The sequence below is a fragment of the Akebia trifoliata genome, chromosome 8 (assembly GCF_017979445.1).
Source record: "Akebia trifoliata isolate Shusen 1 chromosome 8, ASM1797944v1, whole genome shotgun sequence".
NCBI classification, from domain to species: Eukaryota; Viridiplantae; Streptophyta; class Magnoliopsida; order Ranunculales; family Lardizabalaceae; genus Akebia; species Akebia trifoliata.
The window spans coordinates 41,606,475-41,633,448 of record NC_141382.1 but is presented as its reverse complement, the minus strand read 5'-3'; the positions used below and the strand labels follow the sequence as shown (position 1 = coordinate 41,633,448).

Here is a 26,974-nt window from a genome sequence, read left to right as displayed (position 1 = left end):
AGGATGATCTCTACGGTGAGGAGATCATCCTCACCAAAAATCAGCCCATTCCAAAACCTCTAACTCATGTTTTGAAAAATGTTTTGCCAAAATGTTTGTCAAAATGTTTGTTGCTGAACATTTCCCTATATATATATAGGGTCACGTTCCTAAGACTCATATTGAGACTCACATTGTGACACACCGTTTTGTCTTATATGGGCAAAAATGTTTGGAATGAGCTGATTTTTTGTGAGGATGATCTATGTGATGAGGGGATCATCCTGGCAAAAAATCATCCAATTCCAAAACTTCTAACCCCATCAAAATTGATTTACAAAAATTGGACGGTCTATAATTTTTCAACAAAAATTGGACGGTCTAGAAGTTTCATAATGAGCTGATTTTTGGCAAGGATGATCTCCTCACCATAGAGATCATCCTCACAAAAAATCAGCCCATTCCAAATATTTTTTCCCATATAAGACAAAACGGTGTGTCGCAATGTGAGTCCCAATATGAGTCTTAGGAACGCTGTTCATATATATATATGGGTAGCGTTATTTGGCCAACAGTTTGACAAACATTTTGGCAAACACATTTTTCAGAGGTCTTGGAATGGGCTGATTTTTGGTGAGGATGGTCTCTACGGTGAGGAGATCATCATCACCAAAAATCAGCCCATTTCAAAACTTCTAACCCCATCAAAAATGGGACGGTTCACGATTTTTCAACTTGTAAACTGGGGCTAGAAGTTTTGGAATGAGCTGATTTTTGGTGAGGATGATCTCCTCACCGTAGAGATCATCCTAACAAAAAATCAGCCCATTCCAAGACCTCTAACCCATGTTTTGAAAAAGTGTTTGCCAAACTATTGGCCAAATAACGGGACCCTATATATATATAGGGAAATGTTCAATAACAAACATTTTGGCAAAACATTTTTCAAAACATGGGTTAGAGGTTTTGGAATGGGCTGATTTTTTGTGAGGATGATCTCTACGGTGAGGAGATCATCCTCACCAAAAATCAGCTCATTCCAAAACTTCTAGCCCTAGTTTACAAGTTGAAAAATCGTGGATCGTCCATTTATTGTAAACCATTTTTAATGGGGTTAGAAGTTTTGGAATTGGCTGATTTTTGGTGATGATGATGTCCTCACCGTAGAGATCATCCTTACCAAAAATCAGCCCATTCCAAAACCTCTAACCCATGTTTTGAAAAATGTTTTGTCAAAATGTTTGTTGCTGAATGGGACCCATATCTATATATATATATAGGGAAATGTTCAGCACCCTAAGTTTTACCACACATTTTAACAAACGTTTTTTGTCCTACATGGGTTATAAGTTTTGGAATGAGCTGATTTTTGGTGAGGATGATCTCTATGATTAGAAGATCATCTTCCCTAAAAATCAGCCCATTCCGAAATGTTTAGCCCCATGTTTACACGTTGAAAAATCGTGGACCGTCCATTTTTTGTAAATCATTTTTGATGGGGTTGGAAGTTTTGGAATGAGCTGATTTTTGGTGAGGATGATCTCCTCACCATAGAGATCATCCTCACCAAAAATCAGCCCATTCCAAAACTTCTAACCCATGTAAGACAAAACACGTTTGTTAAAATGTGTGGTAAAACTTAGGGTGCTGAACGGGACCCATATATATATATATATATCATCATCCTCACCAAAAATCAGCCCATTCCAAAACTTCTAACCCATGTTTACCAGCTGAAAAATCGTGGACCGTCCATTTTTTGTAAACTGTTTTTGATGGGATTAGAAGTTTTGGAATGGGCTGATTTTTGGTGATGATGATCTCCTCACCGTAGAGATCATCCTCACCAAAAATCAGCCCATTCCAAAACCTCTAACTCATGTTTTGAAAAATGTTTTGCCAAAAAGTTTGCTAAAAAGTTGGCCATTGAACGCCCCCCATATATATATGAATATATATATATTTAGGCTTTTCAAGGTTTTCAAAGGTAAAGATGAAAGTAAGAGATATGGGCCTCTTGAGGCATGATATTTGGTGAAGCCCATGCGGGTTTGTACTATGTGGTTTAATCTTGATGGCGGGGTAAAAGGAAAGATAGTGGTTGGATGAGGTGATGGTATTTGATGAGATGAAATGGGAGGTAAGAGCATACTTTTAGAAGGATGAGTGTGGTTATACCAAGCGAAAAGATGATGAGGTCGGGGAAAAGCATCTTCTCATTAATCTCTTATCTTTTATTTATAGTTTTAATGTCTTCTTTTACGTTATGTCCGATGATCTTTGGCTAGACCTCCTTTAGAGAGGTCTAGTAAACCATGAGCAAGACAATCCCTTTTAGTTAATCTGTGTTGAGTTTTTGTGCTTCAAATATTTACATGTGATAATAGTGAGATGATTAATTAGTAGATTTATCTTAGGATATTTTTATTTTGATGTTTTAACTTAAATAGATTCAAATAAAGCATTCTTTGTCAAGAATGCTTAGATGGCTCTTTCTAACTTTGTTACTAAAAGTAATCACATCTCTTTTGATTAATTGTCCATGTTTGTAAAGATCCAATCTTCAGATCCAACAACATTAGAATCGAGATATAATTAAACACATATAATAAAATAGAATTGATTGTTCTTGGTGAATTTGACTGATTTAAACATTTTTACATTGGAATCTCATATCTTTCTTATTGGATGTGGGACTAAACTCAACATGCCCTTGCATGTGAGGGTCAGATTGGGTCAAAGCACGTGGAGATAAGAATTGGGTGATATGGAGGAGATAAAAGTTTATTCTGAAACCATGATAAATTTGGGGTTCAACTCAAAACCAATTCACAATGAATGAAAAAGCCCAAAAGCTTATAAGGAGAGAGATAAGGTAATGAATGTCTAATGTGGGACTCAACTCAACAATAACATTCGGTAAGTACCTATTGAATTTGTTAAAAAAAATTTGGTCTAAATCTACTTAATAGAACTATTAAAAACTCTTCAAGTTTTTTATTCAAAATCATCATTTTAATGTTTTAATTGTGAAATTTTCATCTTCCTTCGATGATTAAATGTAAAAAAAATAAAAATAAATAAGATAACTTAAAAAAGAAAAATCTAAAACCTAATCTTTTCATTGAATCATCCTCTCGTAAAATTCAGAAGGAGTTGAATATGAAGAAGAAGAAAAAGAAGAAGAGGAAGAAAAGAAGAAGAGGAAGAAAAGAAGAAGAAAAAAATGGGTTTTGAAATGTTTTTTCCCAAGTAATGGTGTGGGCAATGAGGTTAAAATGATATTTTTATTTATTTATTGCAAGTCCCTGAATGAGCCATTATTGTATATTTTGTGGTCGTTACAATCGAAGAAAACACAATAAATCTGCAAAAATTTTCGACGTATATTTCCATCCACATGTACACGTGGGGGATTCGAATTCCAAGAGATTTCGGCCAATATTCCCTTTCATTGATAAAAAAAGCTTCTATGTAAGATAAGACAGAGTGAAAGTCTGAAAGACAGACGCACTAGAGAGTTCGCTCTAATGGCGGAGGAGAAAGAGACGAAGAAGCAGAACTCCACCACCATTAATGGCGTTGGAGGAGGGTTTGTGGTGGTGGATCCAAAGCCGAATAAGGGACTAGCTTCGCGATTCGTGGATTTAGTGGAGAAATTGATAGTGAAGCTCATGTACGATTCTACAAAGCCTCAACACTACTTGTCTGGGAATTTCGCTCCAGTACTCGATGAGACTCCTCCTTGTGAGGATCTCATCATCAAAGGATATCTTCCGGTGAGACAAAGAGACTTGGATTTTGTTCTTCTGAATCCTTCTTTTTCTCGTTTTTGTTTTTGTTTTTTGAAAATCGGTCTTTTTTATTCTTTTTTGTTAATTGATGGTTTTTTCTAGAGTTCTGTGGAATTTCTGTTCTTAGACGATATTAGTGCATAATGATAATGAAAATTGGGAGCGGTTCAGCAGCCCCTTATGGTGCCCCATATGGTGCCACGCATTTTTTGTAAATCACTTTTGATGGGGTTACAAGTTTTGGAATAGGCTGATTTTTTCTGAGGATGATCTCTACGGTGAAGAGATCATCCTCACAAAAAATCAGCTCATTTTGAAACTTCTAACCCTAGTTTACAAGTTGAAGAATCGTGGACCGTCCAATTTTTGTAAATCACTTTTGACGGGGTTAGAAGTTTTGGAATGAGCTGATTTTTGGTGAGGATGATCTCCTCATCATAGAGATCATCCTCACAAAAAATCAGCTCATTCCAAAGCTTGTAACCCATGTTTTGAAAAATGCGTGGCACCATAATGGGGCTGCTGAACCGCTCCCATGAAAATTAATCTCTTTAGTTGAGTGTTTGCTGTGGTGTTTGAATCTATCACTTGAATAGGTCAAAAATTAGTTATTTTTTCAATTAAAATAAAATTAGTAGGAATTGACACTAACTGTTAATTTGGTTTAACTGGTTCACATTTCTTTGTTGGAAAATTAGAATCTATCTAATTTAGATGTATTTACATGAATTTTTAATGCATATCAGTAGTTAATATTGGTATTTAGGTTCTTCATTTATTAAAATAAAACCAGTAAGACATTGAGGGGCCACTATGTGTCCTTATCTAAAATTGAGTTTCTTATTTGCAATAATTAGGTAATTTGATTATCTGATTGTAGTTGTTCTGTTGGAGTATTGGAATCTCCGAAATTTGGGTGTCTTTAGACCATGGTTTTTAAACTCGGTATTTCATGGTTTTTAAACTCGGTATTTCGTCTCGTCTCGTTCAGCTCCGATACTGAGTCGTCTCGGATGAGTTTTCCGATACGTTTGAGACGTCTCATGAGACAAATCAATAAATTGCTCTGTGACTCATAAATCTCGGTCAAAAAATGACTTTGTGAGTTGGTCTCGTTTAGCTCTGATACCGAGTTAACTTGGGCAATACGTCTCGGTCTTGGACGATTTTAAAAACCATGCTTTAGACTAATGCATGTCGTCAACAAAAAATACCATTCTTCCATTTTCTTTATTTATAATTTTTCTTTTTCTTTATTTATTTTTAAATCTTAATCATTGTTGTTGTCAGAATGCTTGAAGTGTATATATACAATCAGTAGGAACTATATATTGTACGTGTTAAATCTGAGATCAAAAGATTTACTGAAGTTATTATCTGATAATCTATATATTACCATATAAGGAGGGCAATAAAACCATATGATTTGTAACTCTTTGCTTACGAATTATCATTAATTGAAAATATGACTTTGCTTCCTGTGAACTGTAGTAGAATTTTTGGCATTTTTGTTGATTCTTGCGGTATAGTTTTTCTTGCTTTGAATTCCATAACATGTAACAAGTGGGGAATTTTGGATAACAGGAATGCTTGAATGGGGAATTTGTCAGGGTTGGCCCTAACCCTAAATTTGCTCCAGTAGCTGGCTATCACTGGTAACCTCTTCTCTTTATTTCCTCTTCCCCCCCCCCCCCCCCCCCCCCCACACCCCCCCACCCAGTTTTTTTTTAATTTATTATTTAAACAGGGAAATTGTTTTGACAAGTCTCGAATGGAGTTATCTATTGAGGCATTTCCAGGAAAAATTAAACAGGGTTTATGTCTCATAATTTTATTATGGTATCTTCTTTCCATAAAATGGGCATATTTTAGTTGTTGTTTGTATTTGGGTCCCTTATGCGCGTATAATTATATTGTGCCTTGAGTGGCATTATTTCCAGGATGACTGCTGAGCTGATTTTTGTGTCCATCTTTGTGCAGGTTTGATGGAGATGGGTGCGTTTTTCACTTCTTTCTTAACAATTGGAAATGCCCTATTTGTTAACTCATTTTAACATACAATTTTCCACAAGAAGGATGATTGTTTATGACATAATTTCTATAATTAAATGTTAAGTTGCACAAGGTCTTGCATAATTTCAAGCTACTGGACTATATATTTAAGCATATCATTCTATAATTCCTCTAGAAGAGTTTTCTACTATAATTTACCAGTTTTATGCATGCCTCATGAGGTGCTACTATCATCTATGTTTCTACGGGTAGCTGATAATTTAATTGAAATAAAGTGCATAGTCTTATTTTTAGAATTAAGAATATATAATGATTATCAATATCACCAGTCAAAAGAGCTAGTTTCATTGTCGTACAATGCCCAATTTGAGCACCTCATTACATATGTTATTCTGGTGAGAGAATGCATCCAATATTTTGTGACTTAAAATCAATAGTGAGACAATTATACTCTCACTATCCCATTTTTTTTTTTTGGATTTGCATGTAGAGTTCCCTTGAGGAGTACGCATTTTTGTACTCATCAAAAACAAAAAAGTATGCATCCTTGTGTTAGAGTAGGGAATTCCAAGTTTTGTTTATATTGAGTTTCTCACATATTAGTAAATGAGTGAAAAAAAATGAGAATTTTAGATTTCAAACATGAAATGTGTGGGAGTAAAAATCTGGGCAATAGCTGTTCCCTCGAGATTTGGTCCAACAATCATGTTTTTTTTTCAACTCAAAGGCACATCATGTATATAGGCTCACACAATGATAATCAAAGATCAAAGAAAGATAAAGGAAAGAGGGAGGAACATGATTTTGATGAGATTCATCCCAAATGTCGACCACTACACTAGTCTCTTGGGGTCAATTCACGAAAAAACGTGTGCTACATTATACAATTTTGGATTTATTGTCTAAGAATCCTTAAGGAGTCCTTTTCCATTTCTTCTTATCTTAAATCTATTTATAATGAAACGTGGTTGGTAAAATATCACATCAAAGATATGCATAGAACAATAAATGTGGTAGGTGAGATGTTACATCAATATCGATCAATCTCTAACATCTCTCGAGTCATCGAGGTTTATCAGAGACCATACATTTTCGTAGGTTGTCTCCATTTCTCGTATCTTGTGCTTTTAATAGACTAAGCGACCTCCTTAGGATTAGGATTCCACTCATTTTTTAGGAGTATGACAAGGGCTCAACATCCTCCCTGAAGACTAGGACTAGGACTAGGACTAGGACTATGATTTTGTTGAGGATTAGTTATCCATATACTTTTTTGAGGACATTCTTCTTGAGGACCAGGACATTTACAACATTTCTTGGGGACTAGGACTAGGATTGAGTAGCTTTCCTAGGAACTTGAAATGGAGGACATCTTAGAATCCATAATTGGGATGTAAAACTCATCTCCCCTACTAAAGAATCTGTATTTGGAATGAAGAAAGATCTTGGAATCTGTAATGACTTGTTTGCCCCGACACTGAATTGGTATATGGAATGGGGAACGCTAGGAATCTATTGTTAGGATGTCAAACTCTTACCTTTCCCAATCCATAATCCGTGTATGGAATGGGGGATATTTTCGGAATCTGCAATCAGGACATGGAATCGTCACCTAATTTCATAATTCATACTTGGACAAAGGGACATCTCGAATTATATAGTTGGGATAGGAGACTATTCATCCATAGACTTCCTTCTCTGGAAGGATACTGAGTCCTAATCCTCAATAAGAGTGTTCAATCCATGTCGTAGTTTTTCTGAAGGAAGCCAAGTCCAAACCTTTAGGAAGATTGTTTAGTCTACTAAAGGTATAAGATACGAAAGAGAGAGACAACCAACGAATCAAAATGTATGATTTTGAACAATAATTATTGAATCAAGAAGAGATTGAAAGGACATTGATGTGACATCTCACGTATTGTATTTATTGTTTTATGCATGTCTATTGACATGGCATTTAACCTACCCATCCTATCATAAATATATATAGGATCAAATAAATGTGGGAGGACTTTTATTGGGATTCTTAATCAATCAATAAAGAATTATGTTAATGTAACATAAAGGTTTTAGTGATTTGGCTCCAAGGGTATATAGTTGTAGTCGACTTATGTGAAGAACCATGCCAAAATTGTATCTATATCTATCTTTGATCATTGATTCGTTTTTGTGTGAGATTGATATACACTCTCATTGCGATTGAGGCTCCAGAAAAGATTGTCATTATAGGGTAAGTCTCGAGGCAATGATAGTCACTTGGATATTTTCCCCCTACAAGAAGTACGCACAAATTTTATCAAAAAAATTCTTTTGGTATAAATGCGAATAAGGCCTTTGATAAAGAAATAAAGGGTGTAGAGGTGAGTTGGATCTGATTACTGTCTTAAGTCTAAATTGAACTCTATGGAATATGATTCCATTAAAGGAAGAGAGAAATAAGAAGATGAGAGATATAGAGAGACCATCTGGGGGAGAATGTGAGGTTTTGGGTTAGAATGAGCTCGTCCATTTTGTACCATAGAAACCTCTTGTCTAGATAAAGTACGTAGTAGGTGATAGAAAGTCCATCTCATTCGACAAACATAAGGTGTGATGAAATTTTAAATTGGGGTTTTAGAATGCATGATCATTTTTCAACCTCGGAAGCTACATCTCCCCCCCCCCCCCCAAGTTGTATGTTTTTTGTCACGTTACTCATTGTTAGTCCACTTGACTTACACATGTATTGATTCATTTTTCATCATCTACATTAGCTCCATGTGTGGCCTAGAGGTTATGGCAACACTTGTGGCAGACAAGCCCTGGTGCAAATCATAGTGGCGCATGTGGTCGCAGTTTATGCTTGTAGAATGCATTATGTTATGGCAAAGCAATGGTGTTTTGTATAATCTTGTGTAGATTAGGAACTTAGGCAAACTCTCAATGGTCTGTAGGCGCCTTAGGTGAGCTAGACAAATGAGACCTAGACATTCAGGTGTGTCTAAAATAGCTAGACAATGATGATCTCAAAAATAAAGATTTGTCCTAAAGGAGCAATAACAACAACCTTTGCACAAAAGAATCGCTAAAAGCACATCTGAGATCAAATAAGCATTTGAAAGGATGAGCAAGGACCTGAGGTGCATGGTCTTTGCTTGGAGATGTCATTAGCCAAAGTTGCAGAGATGAAATAGCAACTGTGAAGACAAACAACTATTGCTAGAGGTGATCCAAGTAGCCAATAAGACAATGTAAAGAGCCTTTTTATTTTGTTTTATTTTTTAACTTTTCATTTTCTGCTTCTACATTTTTATTTGGTGACGTTGTGTAAGACCGTCACCATCAAAATGCATACTAGGAACAAGAGCAATAAATTTCCCACTCTGGAGTGTAGAAGAATCAAATGAGAGAAATTGTAAGGACTTCATTGTTTTGCTAATTTACAAGCTATCTTATTACTCCATAACATCATTTTTATTAGGAGAAGAAATAAATTAATCATACTTTGAAGGAGAAACAAGTCATTTACGATGTTGATGGTCAAGAATATGTTGCTGTGATTTTCCGACTTTCATTAGCATTATTGATTTCTTATCACCTGGGGCATTATTTAAACCAGAACTAGAAGTCTGTATTTGTAAGGTCTAAGGTTCACACAGTAGCTAATTTCAAATTTTTGGTGAAAAAATACCAGGCTTGAATATTTATCAGGGATGCTGCCAAACTTGGTTTTGGGTACTATGTTACCTAAACTGGAGTCAACTGGTTCACAGATATACTTGTGAATCGGGCTACTAATGGCTTTTAATAATTCCTTAATGTTGCAGAATGGTTCATGGTATGCGTATCAAAGATGGAAAAGCAACTTATGTTTCCCGTTATGTAAGAACATCACGTCTTAAACAAGAAGAGTATTTTGGAGGAGCAAAATTTATGAAGGTATGGTGGTAAATTAAGTTAAAAGACATGTCTGCAGTTAGAATATTAGAATTCTCATTGAATTATTTAAGGTGGATTTATGTTCAAAATATAATTATAAGAAATCATCACTGTATAAGTTTAACCAATGAAATGCTATTCTATGTTGCTAGGTTCCCTATCATTTTTTGGCTTTATTTGACGATGCTTTCCCAACTGCATCACCTATTCTAAACCATAGTTGCATTGCTTGGTTTGAATCAGTTGCCTCCCTGTCAAGTCTATTTGGATTAGCAAGTTTTCCTTTTTCCAGAACTCATTTTCAAAGTATGTAAACATCCTGTGTGTGTGGGCATGCGCGAGTGTGGGTGCGTTATTTAAATCATAGAAATAGTTTGAGTAATACTCTTTTGGTCTAAATGAAAATATTTGTAAGGAACTTTTTCTATAGCTATTCTGAATTGTTTTGATTTATTGTTGGGGATTTTTCATCAGATTTCTAACATGGAAAGGAATATTTTCTATAGTTTGTATGCTGTGGAAATTTTGAAAAAAGGCAACCATTGATTTCCCGTGACAAAGTGATTTGTGTATTTCTCTTATTTTCTTTTAATTGTGAGGCTTAATCCCCCAAACCAACTAAGTGTTGGTGCTATTCTCTTGAGATGTGCTCCATTTTCCTTGCTTTTCTTGAATGATCGATGATAGGATGTTAACCTATGGTCTAGGAGTTTACTGCAGCAATAATCTCGTTGTCTTTATTCAGTTGTTTTATTTGATCTCCAAATTGTAGTTGTAGACCTTGTGGATGTTCTGGTTGTCTGTTACCCATGAATGACCTCTCCCTGTATTCCAATACCATTTTAAAAGTTTTATTGTTCTCCGTTATCTTTTGAATATTTTGAAATATTGGAAATTTAAAGATATCTGTGGTTCCAAGAGAATTTCCACTTTTGTCATATGAAGAGATTCAAATAATTTATAAAAAACATAGTTCAGGTTAAATAATGGAAAAACAGAAGTAATGATTGTGGACTTTGAGGGTCATTCACCAGTAAAATAATAATTTTTAATTGATACCTGGTTATAGCAGTCATATAATTGCATGTTCTTAGTTTGCTATGCAGTTCAATGGTTTATTATCAATTGATGCATTATGTTTTTTATTTTTATTTTTATTTTTGGGGAAAAAATTATAACTATTGTTAAAACCTTATAGAAGTCCTAAGACAATGGAATCACGACAACAAACTGAGTAATAGTCACTGGTGAGAGAATTGATTCTATCAATTTTATTGAAAGCAGTGGTAGGAGAATTAATTGAGAAATCAAAAAGCAAAGGAAAAAAGGCAGAAAAGATCCAAAGAATGGTGACCTAAAGCACAAACTCTCGTTGGTTAGGTTTCATGTGGTCCTCAAGAACTTCACTATAGGACCTTGCTCAGTTGCTTTAGAGCACAAATTTAGGCCTGTTTTTGGGCTTGAGAGAAGAAAGAAGAAGAAATTAAGAGGAAGTAGGAAGAAGTAGAGAATAAGAAAATGTGGAAAGAAGCCTTAGGGTTTTAGAGAGGAGCCTTTTTCTTTTATATTTAGAAAAGTGAAAAAAAAATAGGATTTCTCCTAATGACTTTAAATACGACCTATTTCTCTACTAAAGAAATAAATTACTGATAACAGCTCGTGGCATTTAATAACAACTAATATCATCCAATGTCCCCCCTCAAGCTGCTGCATAAATGCTATTCATATCCACCTTGAAAAAGTGTATCTCAAAGGGTAGTAGGTCTGAAAAATTGCTAAGATGATGTGACTTGAGGTGTGGAGTTCTTCATAAAGAAACTTAATGGCCACCTCAATGTTCTTAGGCTGCTCATGTAGAACTGAATTAGAAGCAATGTGAATGGCTGCATCATTATGACAATGAAGAAATATATGAGAAGTAGGTGGGTAACCCAACTCTATAAGAAAAGAGCATTAGGCAGAGTAGCTTGTACGAGGCATGTGCCATTGCTCGATATTGAGCTTCAGCATTGGAGTGGGAGGCTACATGCTATTTCTTGGATTTTCATGCAATTAGATTACTAGGGCTTAAAATGGGTTGGATTTTATCCAAAATCCGAGTGATCCGAATCAGATTTTTAGCAGATTTGGCTTCTTCAAGTATATCCGAATTAAAATATGGGTTGATGTCCTTTGACCCGAGTCGGATATGGACCCATCCCCTCTATCCGAATGATAAATTAGTGTGTATGTTGTATGTTGTATTTTTTAGTCCATCATTCATCAACAAATGAGTAATAGGTGTAGTGGTCAAACCTTCTTTTCAAAAGGGGAGAAGTCTTGAGTTCAAATCACATTTAAGCCACATTTTTTAATTAATTACTTCGTAATGGTTTGAAATTATCTGACCCGAATCAATTAATTCGGTTGGATCGGATCTGGATGTGGGTTTAATGAAAGTAAAAAAAATGGATATGGTTTGAGTTGGTAGGATTCGAGTTGGATCCGGATTTGGACCGGAATTAAAAATCCGGATCTGGATATGTGTAGACACATATCTGGCCTGAACCCGACCTTTTTTAAGCCCTATAGATTACCACCTAAAAATGTACAATAGCCTGAGGTAGATCAACGATTAGTAGAAGGGCCAACATAATCAACATTAGAATAGTCGAAAAATGTCAAGGTTGCATTAGTCCATCACTAGGAGGGGACCCAAGGCACTAAAAGATATGATGCACAACAATGTGAGGAGCCTATGGAGAATGCATGAACTGGCGAATAGCACTAACAACATAGGTGATGTCCAGATGAGTGATTGTCAACTAAATCAGTTGATCAACCAGACAGTGGTGCTATTAGTGGCCAGGCTTTTGGCCCGGCATGGACTTAACTTTTGGTTTAAGCGGTCTTGAGTTTGCTTTTCAAAATGCCCATGCCTTTACTTTTGCTAAGTGTGGGCCAAGTTGGGCTTAGACTAGGATTTTGAGGCCCAACTAAGACCGAGCTAGTTAAAGCTAGGCCCAAAACCATCCCAGACCTATTGACAACCTTACTGGTGTACTAGGAAGAAGATCCTTAGAGGTTGCATGAAGGGGGTGGTTCTGGTCCATGGGAAAGTGCGTGAGATGACAATCAAGCATACCGATATCCTTAAGGAGTTGAAGAGCATACTTACTTTATAACGTGAAAATACTATTGGTGTAAACAAGGCAACTTTTGTACCCAAGAATATTTCTGTAAAACACCATCAATACATGACCAAAAAATTCTAAAAAAAATAGTGCTAAATCACTATAAATTGAGATCTCCTGGTAGATGTCTATCAGTTCCACTAACGCAGATGTTATGTTGATTTAACCTATTGATGTCAGCATATATGTGTTGGGCTTTGTGGAGCTTAGTTATATTTTGATCTGGTTGACGACCCGACCCGACCTGAATAATGTTTGCGTGGTATTTTGATGGGATATTTTCTGAGGCTTAATCCATGGAGTGGAGGCTTGGGCCGATAGGCCCAAGCCGGAGCGCTCATGGATAAGCCTCCTGGGGGCCCAGGGGGCAACGCCCCCGGGAAAAATTTTTGGGGCCTGTTTTGTAACCCATTGTGTATCTTGTGCGCAGTATATAAAAGCCGTTTTTGGTGATTAGGGTTTTTTAAGGTTTTGGTTGTCGTCTTTGAGACTAGAGCCGCACTTTTGTAATTCTTCTCGAAATAGTGAAATCTCTACAACTTCGTGGACGTAGGCAAATTGCCGAACCACGTAAATACTGTCTTGTGCGTGTGATTGCTTTTTTTTTTTTTTTTCGATGTGTGTGTTTTTCTTCTATTTCTTGTTTCTCACAAGTTTGGAATTTCGGGTTGAATTCCTTACAATATGGTCCCCAACAGGTGCAAGAAGTCCTACTATGATGCCAACTTGATTTTAGACCTGTTCTGGGGCTTGAGAGAAGAAGGAAGAAGAAAATGACGAGGAAGGAGAAGAGAAGAAGAAAATGTGGGAAGAAGCCTTATGGTTTTTAGAGGACCCTTTATGTTTTATATTATTAAGAAAAATAAAAATATAGGATTTCCCTGAGGACATTAAATATATCTTACCTTTCTACTAAAAACAATAGAACTACTAAGTACTAATAATGTAATCCAATAACAATTAATATCATCTAATACCTTGTGGTATGATCTGTCTTATGAGCATACTGTAGCTTCATGCTTTGATCATGTGTTAAGAATACAAACTCAAAATTATTAATTTGCTAATTTTACCTGTTATTACTTATGACAATCTTATATCTATTGTTTTCATGCATCCTTTTGGTCCAGCATCAATTTGTTTCGTGTTTGAAGTCATCATCCTCTCTAAAAGATATTATGCTTGAAATATTGTAATCTGTAGAACTTTGTGCACTTGGAAGCGGAGCATTTCTAATCTTTTAGAATACTCCTGTATTTTGTAAATAAAATATCTTTTTGTCAACATTGTTGCACATTCATTTTGGTATCATAATACTCTAATGTTCAGTTTTTAGATCTTTCTAAGAAATTACTGGTAACAAAGATAGACCTGTATTGTGTAATGTTCTCTAAGTAGGTTGTATAAGTGGTTTATTCGCTTCTCTAATCTTTTCTCTCCCAAATCTCAGTTACTTTTATTAGTTTTATATAATTTTTGAGTAAAATTGTGTGACAAATCTATCGGGAAAAATTATCATGTGATCTATTTACGTCTTGTGCTAGTGTTCAATATTAAAGGTTGTTTATTAAAACGGAAAAAAAAAAAAAAAACTGAAAAAGAATTAGAGGTTGTTGCTTTCAATGCTCTTTCCTACTTACGTCTTTTCTTGCCCACTTGAGTTGTTTAGCTACTGACTATTATAACCGAAAAGCACCTTTTAAATTGTGAACCAATTTCTCAAGTAGCCACAACTTGTTTATGTCTAAATAAGAAGATCACGTAATCATGTCATTTTGTTGTGTCATCTGTAGATTGGAGACCTTAAGGGGTTTTTTGGACTATTAATGGTTAACATGCAACTTCTTCGTACAAAATTGAAAGTATTGGACGTTTCATATGGCTATGGGACAGGTTGGTTTATTGCAATACTACAAATATCTATGTATTTATCTGTTTTGTTGCTATAGTATCCTATTGGATTGAGCAGGTTTAGGTTATCCATTCCACTGATAATTTTAAGTGATGTTTTATAGTTCCAAAAGTATTATTTTATCTATGATCTTGCTTTGAGTTCAAGCATGAATAGTGTTTTAAGTGAATTAATTATGTGTGTCCATCTGCCAGGCAATACAGCTCTCATATATCACCATGGTAAACTATTAGCTCTCTCAGAGGCAGATAAACCTTGTAAGTCTTCTCAATTTCAGGAGATCTATCTTTATCCTCCATTATCCTATTTCCTTGTTCTTTTTGTCATAAACTCAACAATACCTTATGCAACCTTTCCAAGTAAATAAATGATGTCATTTTATTTTCAGTTTTATTATTTAATGATTCGATATCCTTCGTTAAGTATACTCGGTCACAATTGATAAAAAACAACATTTTGATGTTGTTGCCACTTCTATCTCTGGATAGATGTGTAGTGCTGGTAAAAATGAGGCACAGTGTGACTCCATATTGATGGAAGCAGCATTTAAAATTTAAAGCAATTTGAGACCGTGCAAGAGAAAAATGAGAAGTGGCTGTTTAATTCTGTCAAATTTAGACGGCATCTAGCGTTGGCTGTTTATCTTCAGGTACATAATTAAACATATCATCTCTACTGTATCCTGCAGATATTCTTAAAGTTTTGGAAGATGGAGATCTGCAAACCCTTGGGATGTTAGACTATGACAAGAGACTGGCGCATTCCTTCACTGCTCATCCGAAGGTCGACCCATTTACGGGTAAAATCCATCATTAAATGACAAATTTAGTTGAGCAGAATGATGGGATAACTCCATTTTGATTTGTAGTAACTTTGGATGCAGGAGAAATGTTTACCTTTGGTTATTCACACACCCCCCCCTATTGCACTTACCGAGTCATTTCTAAGGATGGTGTCATGCATGATCCGATACCAATAACAATTCCAGACCCTGTCATGATGCATGACTTTGCCATCACAGAGAATTATGCAATTTTCATGGATCTGCCTCTATACTTCCGACCAAAGGTACTCATTTTGTTCCTGTCCGTTCTATATATGTTTTTTCTTCTTAAGAACACAAATACCCAAAAGTAACATGATTGAAGTGTCACCAATAGTTTGTGAGAAAACTGAGAAAATGTTCACTCCAAACAACTAAACTTTGCCAATCATTTCAAATGGGCAAAAGCATTGAGTGAAAGTTTGAGTGATGCTTCTTTGCAAGATGGATAATTTGTTTTTCAGGATGATTTTATGTAAGGCATGGATAGGCTCAATACAGTTAGAACTAAAAGTGGTTAGTTTGCCTTCCTGAAGGGTTTTAGTTGTAAAATTTATTTTAATTAGTTTTCTCTATGTTCATGGTGAATTCTAGCAGGCTGTGTGTTGATTGGGTTACACCAAAGCCATGCAATTAAAGATGAGAAAAAATATGTATTTTTAAAATTGGAGCTTTTAGTTTAATTTTCTTGTTTTTTCTGCATTGCATCTGCCAACACATTGAGTTTTTTGCTTGTTAGCATTTCTCTATGTTTATAAACCATTTGATCTTAGGATTTTGAGTTGAAGAAAACTTCTCTGGAGCTTCACTTGCTGATTCACAGCATTAGACAAGCTTGATGTTCCACCTCCCAAGTCTTGATATCTGACATGGCATATTTTGCACAGTGATTGTGCAAGAATCTTTCAGGCCTCTCTTTTGATTCTCAAAGTTTTTTCTCTTCTTGTATCTTTTAAACAATAGAACAATTCCATCCCATTGTTGCAGTTTTTCTTGGCTTACTTTTTTTAAAAGATTTGTAATGATCTAGAAAACCAAAAGGAGGGAGGAAGGTACAGTAGGAAGGTAAATCAAAAGGAAAAGAAATGAATCATGAGGGCATGACTACATCAGTATACATAGAGGTAGTATTCCTATGAACCCTTTGCATAAAGGATCTTCCTTGTCATTAGTCGACTTTCTCACATAGGAACAAGATATTCATGGATGGAGCTAAATGTCAGACCTGATCCAGGAGAATCTACATTCTTAAACATCAGTATACATAGAGGTAGTATTCCTATGGACCCTTTGCATAAAGGATCTTCCTTGTCATTAGTCGACTTTCTCACATAGGAACAAGATATTCATGGATGGAGCTAAATGTCAGACCTGATCCAGGAGAATCTACATTCTTAAACATGTCCTTTGGGAAAACTGTCAAGACATTGATAGTTCGTGATAAGGGAGGTAATCCAGATGTCATTCTAAAGTGGAAAAAGAGAAACACGTGATCGTTTGCCTAGGCCAGTCATCATAGCTGGTTAGGATTCCCGACTATTCCAGATTGCTTTCCTTGTAAAAATTAAATTCGCTACTTCTAGAAAACTTTTCGCTACTTCTAGAAAACTTTTGACTGTTAATATATCCTTGACCATAGAGATTTTGAAGGTTCTTTACGAGAGTTTCGAAATAGTTGTATTTTCTAATACAAATACTTTTGACTGTTAATATCAATGCATCTTGTTTCGTCAATTTTGATATTTTCATTATGTTCTACTTCTATTTTCAGGATATGGTGAAGGAAAACAAGCTAATCTTCACATTTGATGCAACAAAGAAAGCACGCTTTGGTGTACTTCCACGATATGCTAAGGATGAACTTCAAATGAGATGGTTTGAACTTCCAAACTGCTTCATATTCCATAATGGTATGCCATTTTTTCTTTTTTTTGCTTTCTTTTAATGGCATACACAATATCCTATTTTCATAGGAAAAGGACAACTGTATTAATAGATTAAGGGAGAGAGGGGATGGACCCCTATGCACAAATGCTGACAAAGTTAAGCTTCAAAAAAGTAGTAATATAGAACATCTATCAATAATTAAATATTCTCATGTATTAAGTGGCAATGAAGTTGATGCAAGTACTGACCTGAGAAATCATAGAATGTACCCTTCCTGCTAGTTCTTTGGGTAGCCTACATACCAATAATGGGTTTCTTTGCATACAAGTTATTGGTGGATACCAGATATCTAAACCATGGGTACTATGCTTTAGGTCTCGAAGAAGTGACACGACAAGTTGACTTGGAAAACACAAACGAGTCAGACTAAGTGCCTAGGCTGTCTCAGGAAGAAGAGGTCCTTTGTTCGAATCACTTCACCCCTTGTTGGCCACCAACCTGGTGCTTTAAAAAGGCCAGGTGCACAAGGTACTTGCTGGTAGTGGTGGCGGGTGTGTCCATGGGATTAGTCGGACCAAGTCTGGATACCCATGTATCAAAAAAAGAAAGTGCCTAGGCACTGAAACGTGTCATAATAAGTTATCCCAGTTTCAATGTTAAATTTTGGTTATGGTGTTTATTTCTGGTCAGCATGGACGGAAATATGTTGCAACATGTTTTGATTAGTATGGAAATTAATACAATTTTCACTGAAACGATAAATATTCTGGAAATTTTCTTGAAATGATAGGAAATTATAAAAACAAGCATGAAAACATATGTATAAGTCATTCAACTACAATAAGCAACCTTCTGGATGTGAAATGGAGATCAATAAAGTTCTACTAGATGTTGATGTCGGCATTAGAAAGTTTGATAATGAAAACAACCATATTGTATATGGAAATGAGATTAATCATGTCACAACATTAGCAACATGCACCTTAATATATAAAGCACTTGCTTAAATGAATAGATTAAATACTTAAGGTGTGAATTACTTTATATTCTATCCAACTAATTAAACATGAATAATTGTATGTGTATACTTATACCTGCATGCTAATATACTTATATGCATGTACTAATATACTCAGAATACATCAAAGTAAGATAATATACAGATATCTAATCTATCATAGTTTGTTTCTATTGATGAATATTTTCAGTAGAATTTCTTATCGAACTTCTTGGAAATGGAAATCTTTCATGGAAATATGTCAAAATGTCATACAATGCTTAGATGGTACAAATGACTTGGTTCGAGTTTTACTCTAGCCACACAATCTAGGATGAGTCATTGATGGTCTAGAATGATTTACCATCCGCCCCTGAATTATCTTTTGACCTTTGCTGTAACTGATTTGATTTTGGTGTGTTAACTCATTCTTGGCTAAGACCTTAATCTATAAGATGGGCACGTGGCGTTGTGCTACTATCTAATATTTTCACTGCTGGTCCTTTCACCATAGGTTCTTGTCCCGCAATTTCATCCATGGTTTAAAATCTCCTCTTGTGGAATTGTTTTGGTCAAGAGAAAAACTGATACTTTCTTGACCAATTTATTCCCAAATCATTCAATGTTTTGTAATCGGTCTCAAGCAATTCATTGTGATATGATACAATATTTTGAACCATGATTCTATTTCATGGTGGGTTAGGTCTGCATCAAATTAAGCACTACATATTAAAAAGGTAATACTTAACTTGACTTCTTTCACAACCTGCAATTATGAAGTGGACAATTATACGACAATATTGAGGAATTCCTTGCAAAGAAGATTGCTTTAATGACTGAACATAGCAAAGTTCCTTGAAATATATTGGAGAAAATAGATAAAGATTTGACCATATGTGAGCAAAATTTACCACTGCCACCCAATGAAATGGCATTTGTAATCGAGATAGTGGTACATTTGTTGTTAATAATAGTAGAATAATCAATAGCCACAATTGTGTGACAATCTCAATTAATCATGAAGGGTAAAGATATAGAGAGGGATATTTGTCCAGGAGGAAGCATCTAGATTGTTAAACTAGAGTTTCTAGAGTTTCATGTAAAATATAATTCAGAAGCAGAACTTTTTATGGGTTGGACATTGCTGGTAGAAGCAACAAGAACTAAGTAGGGAAGGACATGGAGGTGTGACAGGCTAGGATATATATATATGGGAAATGTTCAGCAACAAACATTTTGGCAAAACATTTTTCAAAACATGGGTTAGAGGTTTTGGAATGGGCTGATTTTTTGTGAGGATGATCTCTACGGTGAGGAGATCATCATCACCAAAAATCAGCCCATTCCAAAACTTCTAACCCCATCAAAAATGGTTTACAAAAAATGGACGGTCCACGATTTTTCAACTTGTAAATTGGGGCTAGAAGTTTTGGAATGAGCTGATTTTTGGCGAGGATGATCTCCTCACCGTAGAGATCATCCTCACCAAAAATCAGCCCATTCCAAAACCTCTAACCCATGTTTTGAAAAATGTTTTGCCAAAATGTTTGTTGCTGTACGGGGACCATATATATATATATATATGGGGGCAGTTCAAGGGCCATATGTAAAAACATATGAAAAAACAATGGTTTTTCAAAATATGGTTTAGAGGTTTTGGATTGAGCTGATTTTTTTGCAAGGATGGTCACTATGATGAGAAGATCATCCTCACGAAAAATCAGCTCAATCAGAAACTTCTAAATCCATCAAAAGTGATTAACAAATAATTGACAAAAAAATCAACGGTCCACATTCTCAATCACTTTTAATAGGGTTAGAAGTTTCAGATTGGACTGATTTTTTTTTCGGATGATCTTCCCATCATAGAGATCATCCTCACAAAAAATCAGCTCAATCCGAAACTTCTAACCCATATTTTGAAAATTTATTAATGTTACATTGTTTTTACATATGTTTTCTCATATGTCCCTTGAACCTGACCCTATATATATATATATATATATATCTATATATATTTTTTTTTTCAACTTACAATAGCAAGCAAGTCAGCATGTGATGTCCACACACAGGAGAGAGAATGCTAACATCCAATGCTTCATGTGGAGATTAGCATTTTCCAAAACTTTGATTTTCTAAATATACCCTTGAAATGCATTTACTATTGTCTTCTAGTGAAAGAAAAAAAAAAGTAGGGGGTATGTTGGTACGGGTACAATTGCATTTTTGTAAATATAAAAAACCTCCATAGCAGTTATGAAATTTATTGCAATCGTATTTTGTAAAATATTTATTGCCCAAAGACCAAAATAACCTAACTTCTTTTTCATTAAGAGAGAATAATTAATGCATTTCAAGGGTATGTTTGGAAAAGCAAAATTGTGAAGGATGCCAACGCCCCCTATGAAGCTTTAAACATTTGCATTCCCTTATATAGTAAGGGAAATGGTGATATCTTCAGCTACTAATGGATTTCCAATAGTCTGCTTGCTAATTCATCGTTACCTCTCATCATCAACATTAACAGTTAGCTAGTTCATAGAAAAACATAATGCATGGAGTTCTTTGGGTGCCTATGCTGATACTTTTTGTGGTCGTATCTTACTAGCTAATGCTTGGGAGGAGGATGATGAAATTTTTTTGATCACTTGCCGCCTTCAGAATCCTGATTTGGACATGGTCAGTGGAACTGTGAAAGATAAGCTCGAGAATTTCACAAATGAACTGTGAGAGATTTTGACCTATTCATAAATTATGTTTGGGCCCATTCTCTTTTCCTTGGCATTTCTGACTTTTGTTAATTTAAATAGGTATGAAATGAAATTCAATATGAAAAGTGGTCTAGCTTCACAGAAGAAACTGTCAGTGTCTGCTGTAGATTTTCCTCGGGTGAATGAGAGTTACACTGGCAGGTATTTTTCTACCTTTTTGTGCTGGCGACCTTGGAGATTTTAGGATTTATGTTGTATAAAAGAAGATATGTAAAGTATGAGAGGGTAGGATACTTTGAGAACCAAATTTTCTCTTATCCATAAATATTTGATAATCATTATATCATTAAAGTCTTATTCCAAATATCTGGAATCAATTGAAAATATTTTCCTCCACTCAATTTTATTGAAGACAATATCTTCTGTTAATTCAAATTTTATTATCAAATATTTTAGAATTATCCTTCGAAAGAAAAAAAAAAAAATTCAGTCACATATTTTACATTTTAATTATCAAAATATACTTGTATTTCCTTGTAATTGAATTATCATTTTTCTCTAGATTTTGGTCCCAATTAGTTCTCAATATTTAGACACGCCCCTCCACATTTTGCTGAATATTTAGTTGTACACTCCTTGACCTCTGTCTCCCTGGAAGACTAACATAGAATGATCTAGTTGCCCTTAACTTCATCCTCTAGCGAAAAATCCTTGGTCTTTCTCCCAAAACCTATCATCTTCAAGCTCTTGAATTGTAGGATAAATTATTTTTTACCTATTCATCCATTGTCCTTACCCTCTTGTAGAAAACCCTTGATTTTCTACTAAAAATCTATAATATTCCCAAATATCTTCTCTCTTTCTTGATTTTTGAAAGTTGAAAGTGATAATCTTCAGGTTGAAAACGAGGGAAAAATTTTACCCTGAAAGTTGAAGATGATTGTTCTTAGGTGTAGTATCCAAACTTGGTGACTTAGTGAAAAATATCATGATTCAATTGTGGTCCTTTTCCTTCATTGATTTGATCGTGACTTTTACTAACCTCATGATTAAATCGTGAAATTTGCAATTGAATCACGAACTAGGGGATTAAATCAGGAAAAATGAAAAAGAAAAAAAGGAGAGATGACTAGTAAGAAGTTTTGATCTTGATGAAAATGGTGGTGACTATTTTACCAATAAAGTGTCATAGAATAATGATATAAATGAGGATGGCATTGCGTTTGATAGTTTTGATCTATTGATGAAACCCAACTTGGATTCACAATTGTAATCTATTTTATATTTTGAACAATATAAACCTTGAATATGTTGTTGTCTTTTGGTTACTTGTTGTGGATGTATGGATGATATCAATATGGGGTTTGGTAGTTTATTATTGTTGTTTAATTTGGGATTTGATGGTGTAATATGAGAACACTACTTAGTATGAACAATTACACAACTCTAACCCTAGCCTGATTTTTTGTCGATTTTTCCTCTTGCCAACTTATTTCCAAATCCTGACTTGATGATTGTGGTTTTAGGGGGAAAAACAAGGGCGTTTAGGTCATTTTATGTTAGCATTCTAGAGTAGCATAGGGTTAGAGGGGTCTATGTCATCATTTTGAAGATACAAAGCTATCCCAACTATTCACCTAAACAGGGAGCTGTATTTCCAAATTGCCCTTTTTTGTCAATTACTACTGAATTAAGGGTGACTTTCTTATTCAGGGTATTTAGTCACTTCACTGAATACCACGCTATGTTCACCATCTCGTCCATGATGTTGAATTAATTCACACAATAGTGAAGAATAGGCTGTTTTTATCATGATGTTCATTATCTTGCTGATAAATTCAGGAAACAACGGTTTGTCTACGGAACCACACTGGACAGCATTGCAAAGGTGACAGGGATTATCAAATTCGATTTGCATGCTGAACCAGAGATTGGAAAAACAAAGCTTGAAGTTGGTGGAAATATTCAAGGCCTCTTTGAGTTGGGACCTGGAAGATTTGGTTCAGAAGCTATTTTTGTCCCTCGTGAGCCGGGCATCACTTCCGAAGAGGATGATGGTTACTTGATATTCTTTGTGCATGACGAAAACACCGGGTAACTTTTCTTCTTTTCTCTTTTTATCATCATCACCAAAACACTATCAAAGTAGTCATTGCCATCACCATGACACCATCATTTAGGAACATATAATTGGCAGTTATAGATGTATTTTCCTTTCAATATATGATCTTGTCCATAACTTAGAAAGTTACCATATGTTTTGGAAATTTAGATCTCTCTTCCTTTACTTGTCTCTCTTACCTTCAATGTTAAATTGACGGTTGTTTTGGAACTTTTGGTCCCTCAACTCTAGTTCTATATACCAAACCTAATTGACGTATGAACATAAATGTGCTTGTCTAAAGTTAAAAGAAAGGAACATGGAGTTTTCCCTAATTTTTGAGTTTATTTTCCTACAAGTATAAGAAATAACAAAAAATTGTGTGTATCCATCATAGATCCATATTTTCGTTATAAATGAACTTAAAATTAACTATGTGAACAAATACTTTATCCACTTCATACATTATTCCCCAAAACATTGATTATAATACTGTACCAAAGAAACATGAAATTATAGAGAAAAAGTGGATTTAATAGAATAACAACTTCAATTACATAACTTGATGAGTGATAATACAAGTTAATGTATTGTATAAGGTTCATCTCAAATTGTTTTTTAATGGATACTCATTTTGACGCATCTGAAAAATCGTCCATATGATGAAGCCAAACTCTTAACAATTAATATGAAGGATGATAAGGAAAATGAGAGATTCCTCAATGCTCAACTGCAATCAACTTGAGTTCGTGGTTGATTGAGACATTCTGTAATGTTTCGTTCCGATCCCAGCGTAAACTGGAATGTTCTATCGAGACATTCTGAAGCACAAAACTTTGAACCATGGCTTTGGTTTCTCTTATCTATTGAAAGAGTTCAGAAGAATGTGATTCTTGCTTCATTGTTTGATTTAAATTTTTATTACCATTTGCAACAGATTATGATTTGAGGTTCTCCTTTTTATTTCTGTTGGTGCAGAAAATCCAGTGTCAATGTAGTTGATGCAAAAACAATGTCAGCCGATCCTGTTGCAGTTATTGAGTTACCCAAAAGAGTTCCATATGGATTCCATGCCTTCTTTGTGTCGGAGGTGAGTAATACAGTCACTTTGTACAGATCAAGATTCTGTGTTTTCTTATACAAGTTGTTTGTCCTTTGTGGATTTAAGAAACAAAGATAAAAATTATAGCCTTACACGGTCAAGAAAATGGGTTTGTATAGATATGCCTGTTAGAAATTTTTTATGCCTTGGAGAATTATTTTTTGACTTAATACCATGAGATTTTTGTTCATGATACCTGGTCACTTTAAAATGGATGGTGTGCCATGTCAGACTTTTTTTCCCTTTTTTTTAAAAAAAAGCTGTTAATGCCATGTCTCACCATACCCTATCCATGCCTCTGTTAAATTTGAATTGTTCTTGATTGTTTCAAGATGACCATTTATCAGAAGTCAGATATACTTATCATTTGTTGCAGGTGAGACAAATTCATGGCATCTGCTATTCCATGTATATCATGGCATGAGTTTGGCAAAAACCAACATAACAACAGAGATTGAAAAACTTGGCAACAGGAATCGACTTTCCTTGCCATAGAAGTTTATCCCAGTGAAGCCAACTTGACAATATGAAGGAATCGCAAATCCTATAAGTTCTGTATTACAAAATTAATTATTGCATTTTAAGACCCTCTCTCTCTCTCTCCCCTCCCCCCCCCCCCCCCCCCCCCCCCCCAAAAAAAAAAAAAACTAAATAATAATAATAATAATAAAAAATAAATAACGAAACAAAACAGACACACACACACACACAGACAAAAATGTAGTTGGACTCTAAATTGCATTTTATTCTGATGTCATTGTGTTACTTTCAACGAGTGGTTGGACTCTAATTACAATTGGCATGGGTGAGACAGTTATATGAAAACTTGACAGAACTGAACCAAATTAGGTTTGTCAAAACTTGGTTGAGTGATGGTACTATTTGATCTGGTAGCTCTTTAAATTTTCTCAATTTGATAGCACAAAACCACATTAAAATGTCTGATATTTTTATAACTAATTGGTAAAACCCAAACTCTAATATGTGAATTACATGATCAAGCTGGTTCCCCTCTGTGCAATGTTTTCTTAGCTGCAACTCTTGTTTATTCATATTTTTCTTTTCATTGCAAGCTTCTAAATTGGATTTCTATATATTTGACCAGGAGCAACTTCAAGAACAAGCAGTGATTTGATCGCCAAAATGTCCCAGTTGTAAAAAGTATTTGCATCAGAGAATATTGCAGGCATTGCCAAGAATATTCACTTGTACATTGTTATTACCTCGTATAGCTACTCTACTAAAAATGTATCAATATTTTATTTTGTGAAAGAGTTTCATTACCAAAAGAAGAAACCTTTATACTTTTACTTAAATGTTTCAAGCATTTCATAGTTCCATGAAGAATGTGTTTAGTTTCCAGTTATCAATCTCACAAGCAGTTGTTTAAGGTTGGTGTAGGAGACTTTTTGAGTCTCCCACTCCTCAAGATCTGTGTTGTCGATGATGCTATGATCCTCGAATACCGTGTTGACCTTTTCACTTTCTCCAGTCATCTTCTCCAATTGAACTTTATTTTCCGATCGTCTTCTCTGTTGATCTCACATGAAAAGACACGGATGTGATGTCGGCCAAAGGGCCTCTGACAATCAAGTTAGTGCTTGATAGAAAATGTAGAGCAAAGAGAAGTAGTTTAAAGATGGAGAGTTGTAGTTAAAACTCCACTCCTCTTGGCTTTAGTAATTGACGAGGAGTGGCTTTTCCTCTATGACTGTTTCATCTTGTTGACTATTCAGTTTCTCGAGTTGACTCAATAGTTTTCTGTATCTGGGATTTGTTATGCCAACATTACTCTTGATTATAATTTCTCCCCTTGACACTACTTTGAGTAGTTCTAAATTTTAATGTAGATACTAATATTTGATGGAGAGATTGGCTCTCCTAAAGGGATTGATCTGTGTGTGGTCATTTAAGGGTCGACTCTTTGAGGAGACTGAACTACTTTATGATGAATTAATATAGGGTTGACTCCTTGAGGAGGCCGAACTATCATATGGCAAAACCGTGCCACCCTATGAGGTAACGAGTGAAGGGGCTCAACTCCAAAGGAGGCCGAACCACCTTATGGGGTAACGTGTGAAGGGGTTGGCTCTAAAGGAGGTTGAAAAGCTTATGTAATGGGAGAAGGGGTTGGCACCTAAGGGAGGCCGAACCACCTTATGGCAACGAGTGAAGGGGTCGGTTCCTTTGGAGGCCGAACCACCTTATGGTAAAAAGTGTGAATGGGTTGGCTCCTTTGGAGGCCGAACCACCTTATGGTAAAACCAGTGAAGGGGTTGGATCCCTTGTAGCCGAGCCGGTTGAGGTACAGATTTTTGATGGGTCAGACTCATTGGGTGTTCAAACCATATGGATAATTGGATTTTGGTCGGGTTGGAATATTTCCTTTCCTAATTCCTATGATCAAATATTTTTGGTTCCTACAGTTGGGTTTTAATGCAACATTGGTTTAACTTTTGATTGTGTATAAATCAATGGAAACTTGTTCCCAACAACATGGTCATAGTATTCATCATCATTCACAATTTTAGAACATCAACTTGATCCTTATTTTGTTTCTTAGT

The 26,974-nt window shown here is 35.2% G+C and overlaps 1 protein-coding gene across 1 annotated transcript; it reads left to right on the top strand.

Annotated features, from left to right (window-relative positions):
• Positions 1–3,352: 3,352 nt before the first annotated feature.
• On the top strand, positions 3,353–25,726 carry CCD1 (carotenoid cleavage dioxygenase 1). The gene is made up of 14 exons (XM_086452162.1): positions 3,353–3,758; positions 5,358–5,428; positions 5,754–5,768; positions 9,593–9,704; positions 14,671–14,770; positions 14,984–15,046; positions 15,478–15,588; positions 15,673–15,857; positions 17,384–17,522; positions 21,105–21,222; positions 21,307–21,408; positions 23,050–23,301; positions 24,287–24,398; positions 25,516–25,726. The coding sequence occupies exons 1-14, from the start codon at positions 3,510–3,512 to the stop codon at positions 25,543–25,545; spliced, it is 1,659 nt and encodes a 552-aa protein (XP_086308288.1). The 5' UTR covers positions 3,353–3,509; the 3' UTR covers positions 25,546–25,726.
• Positions 25,727–26,974: the final 1,248 nt, after the last annotated feature.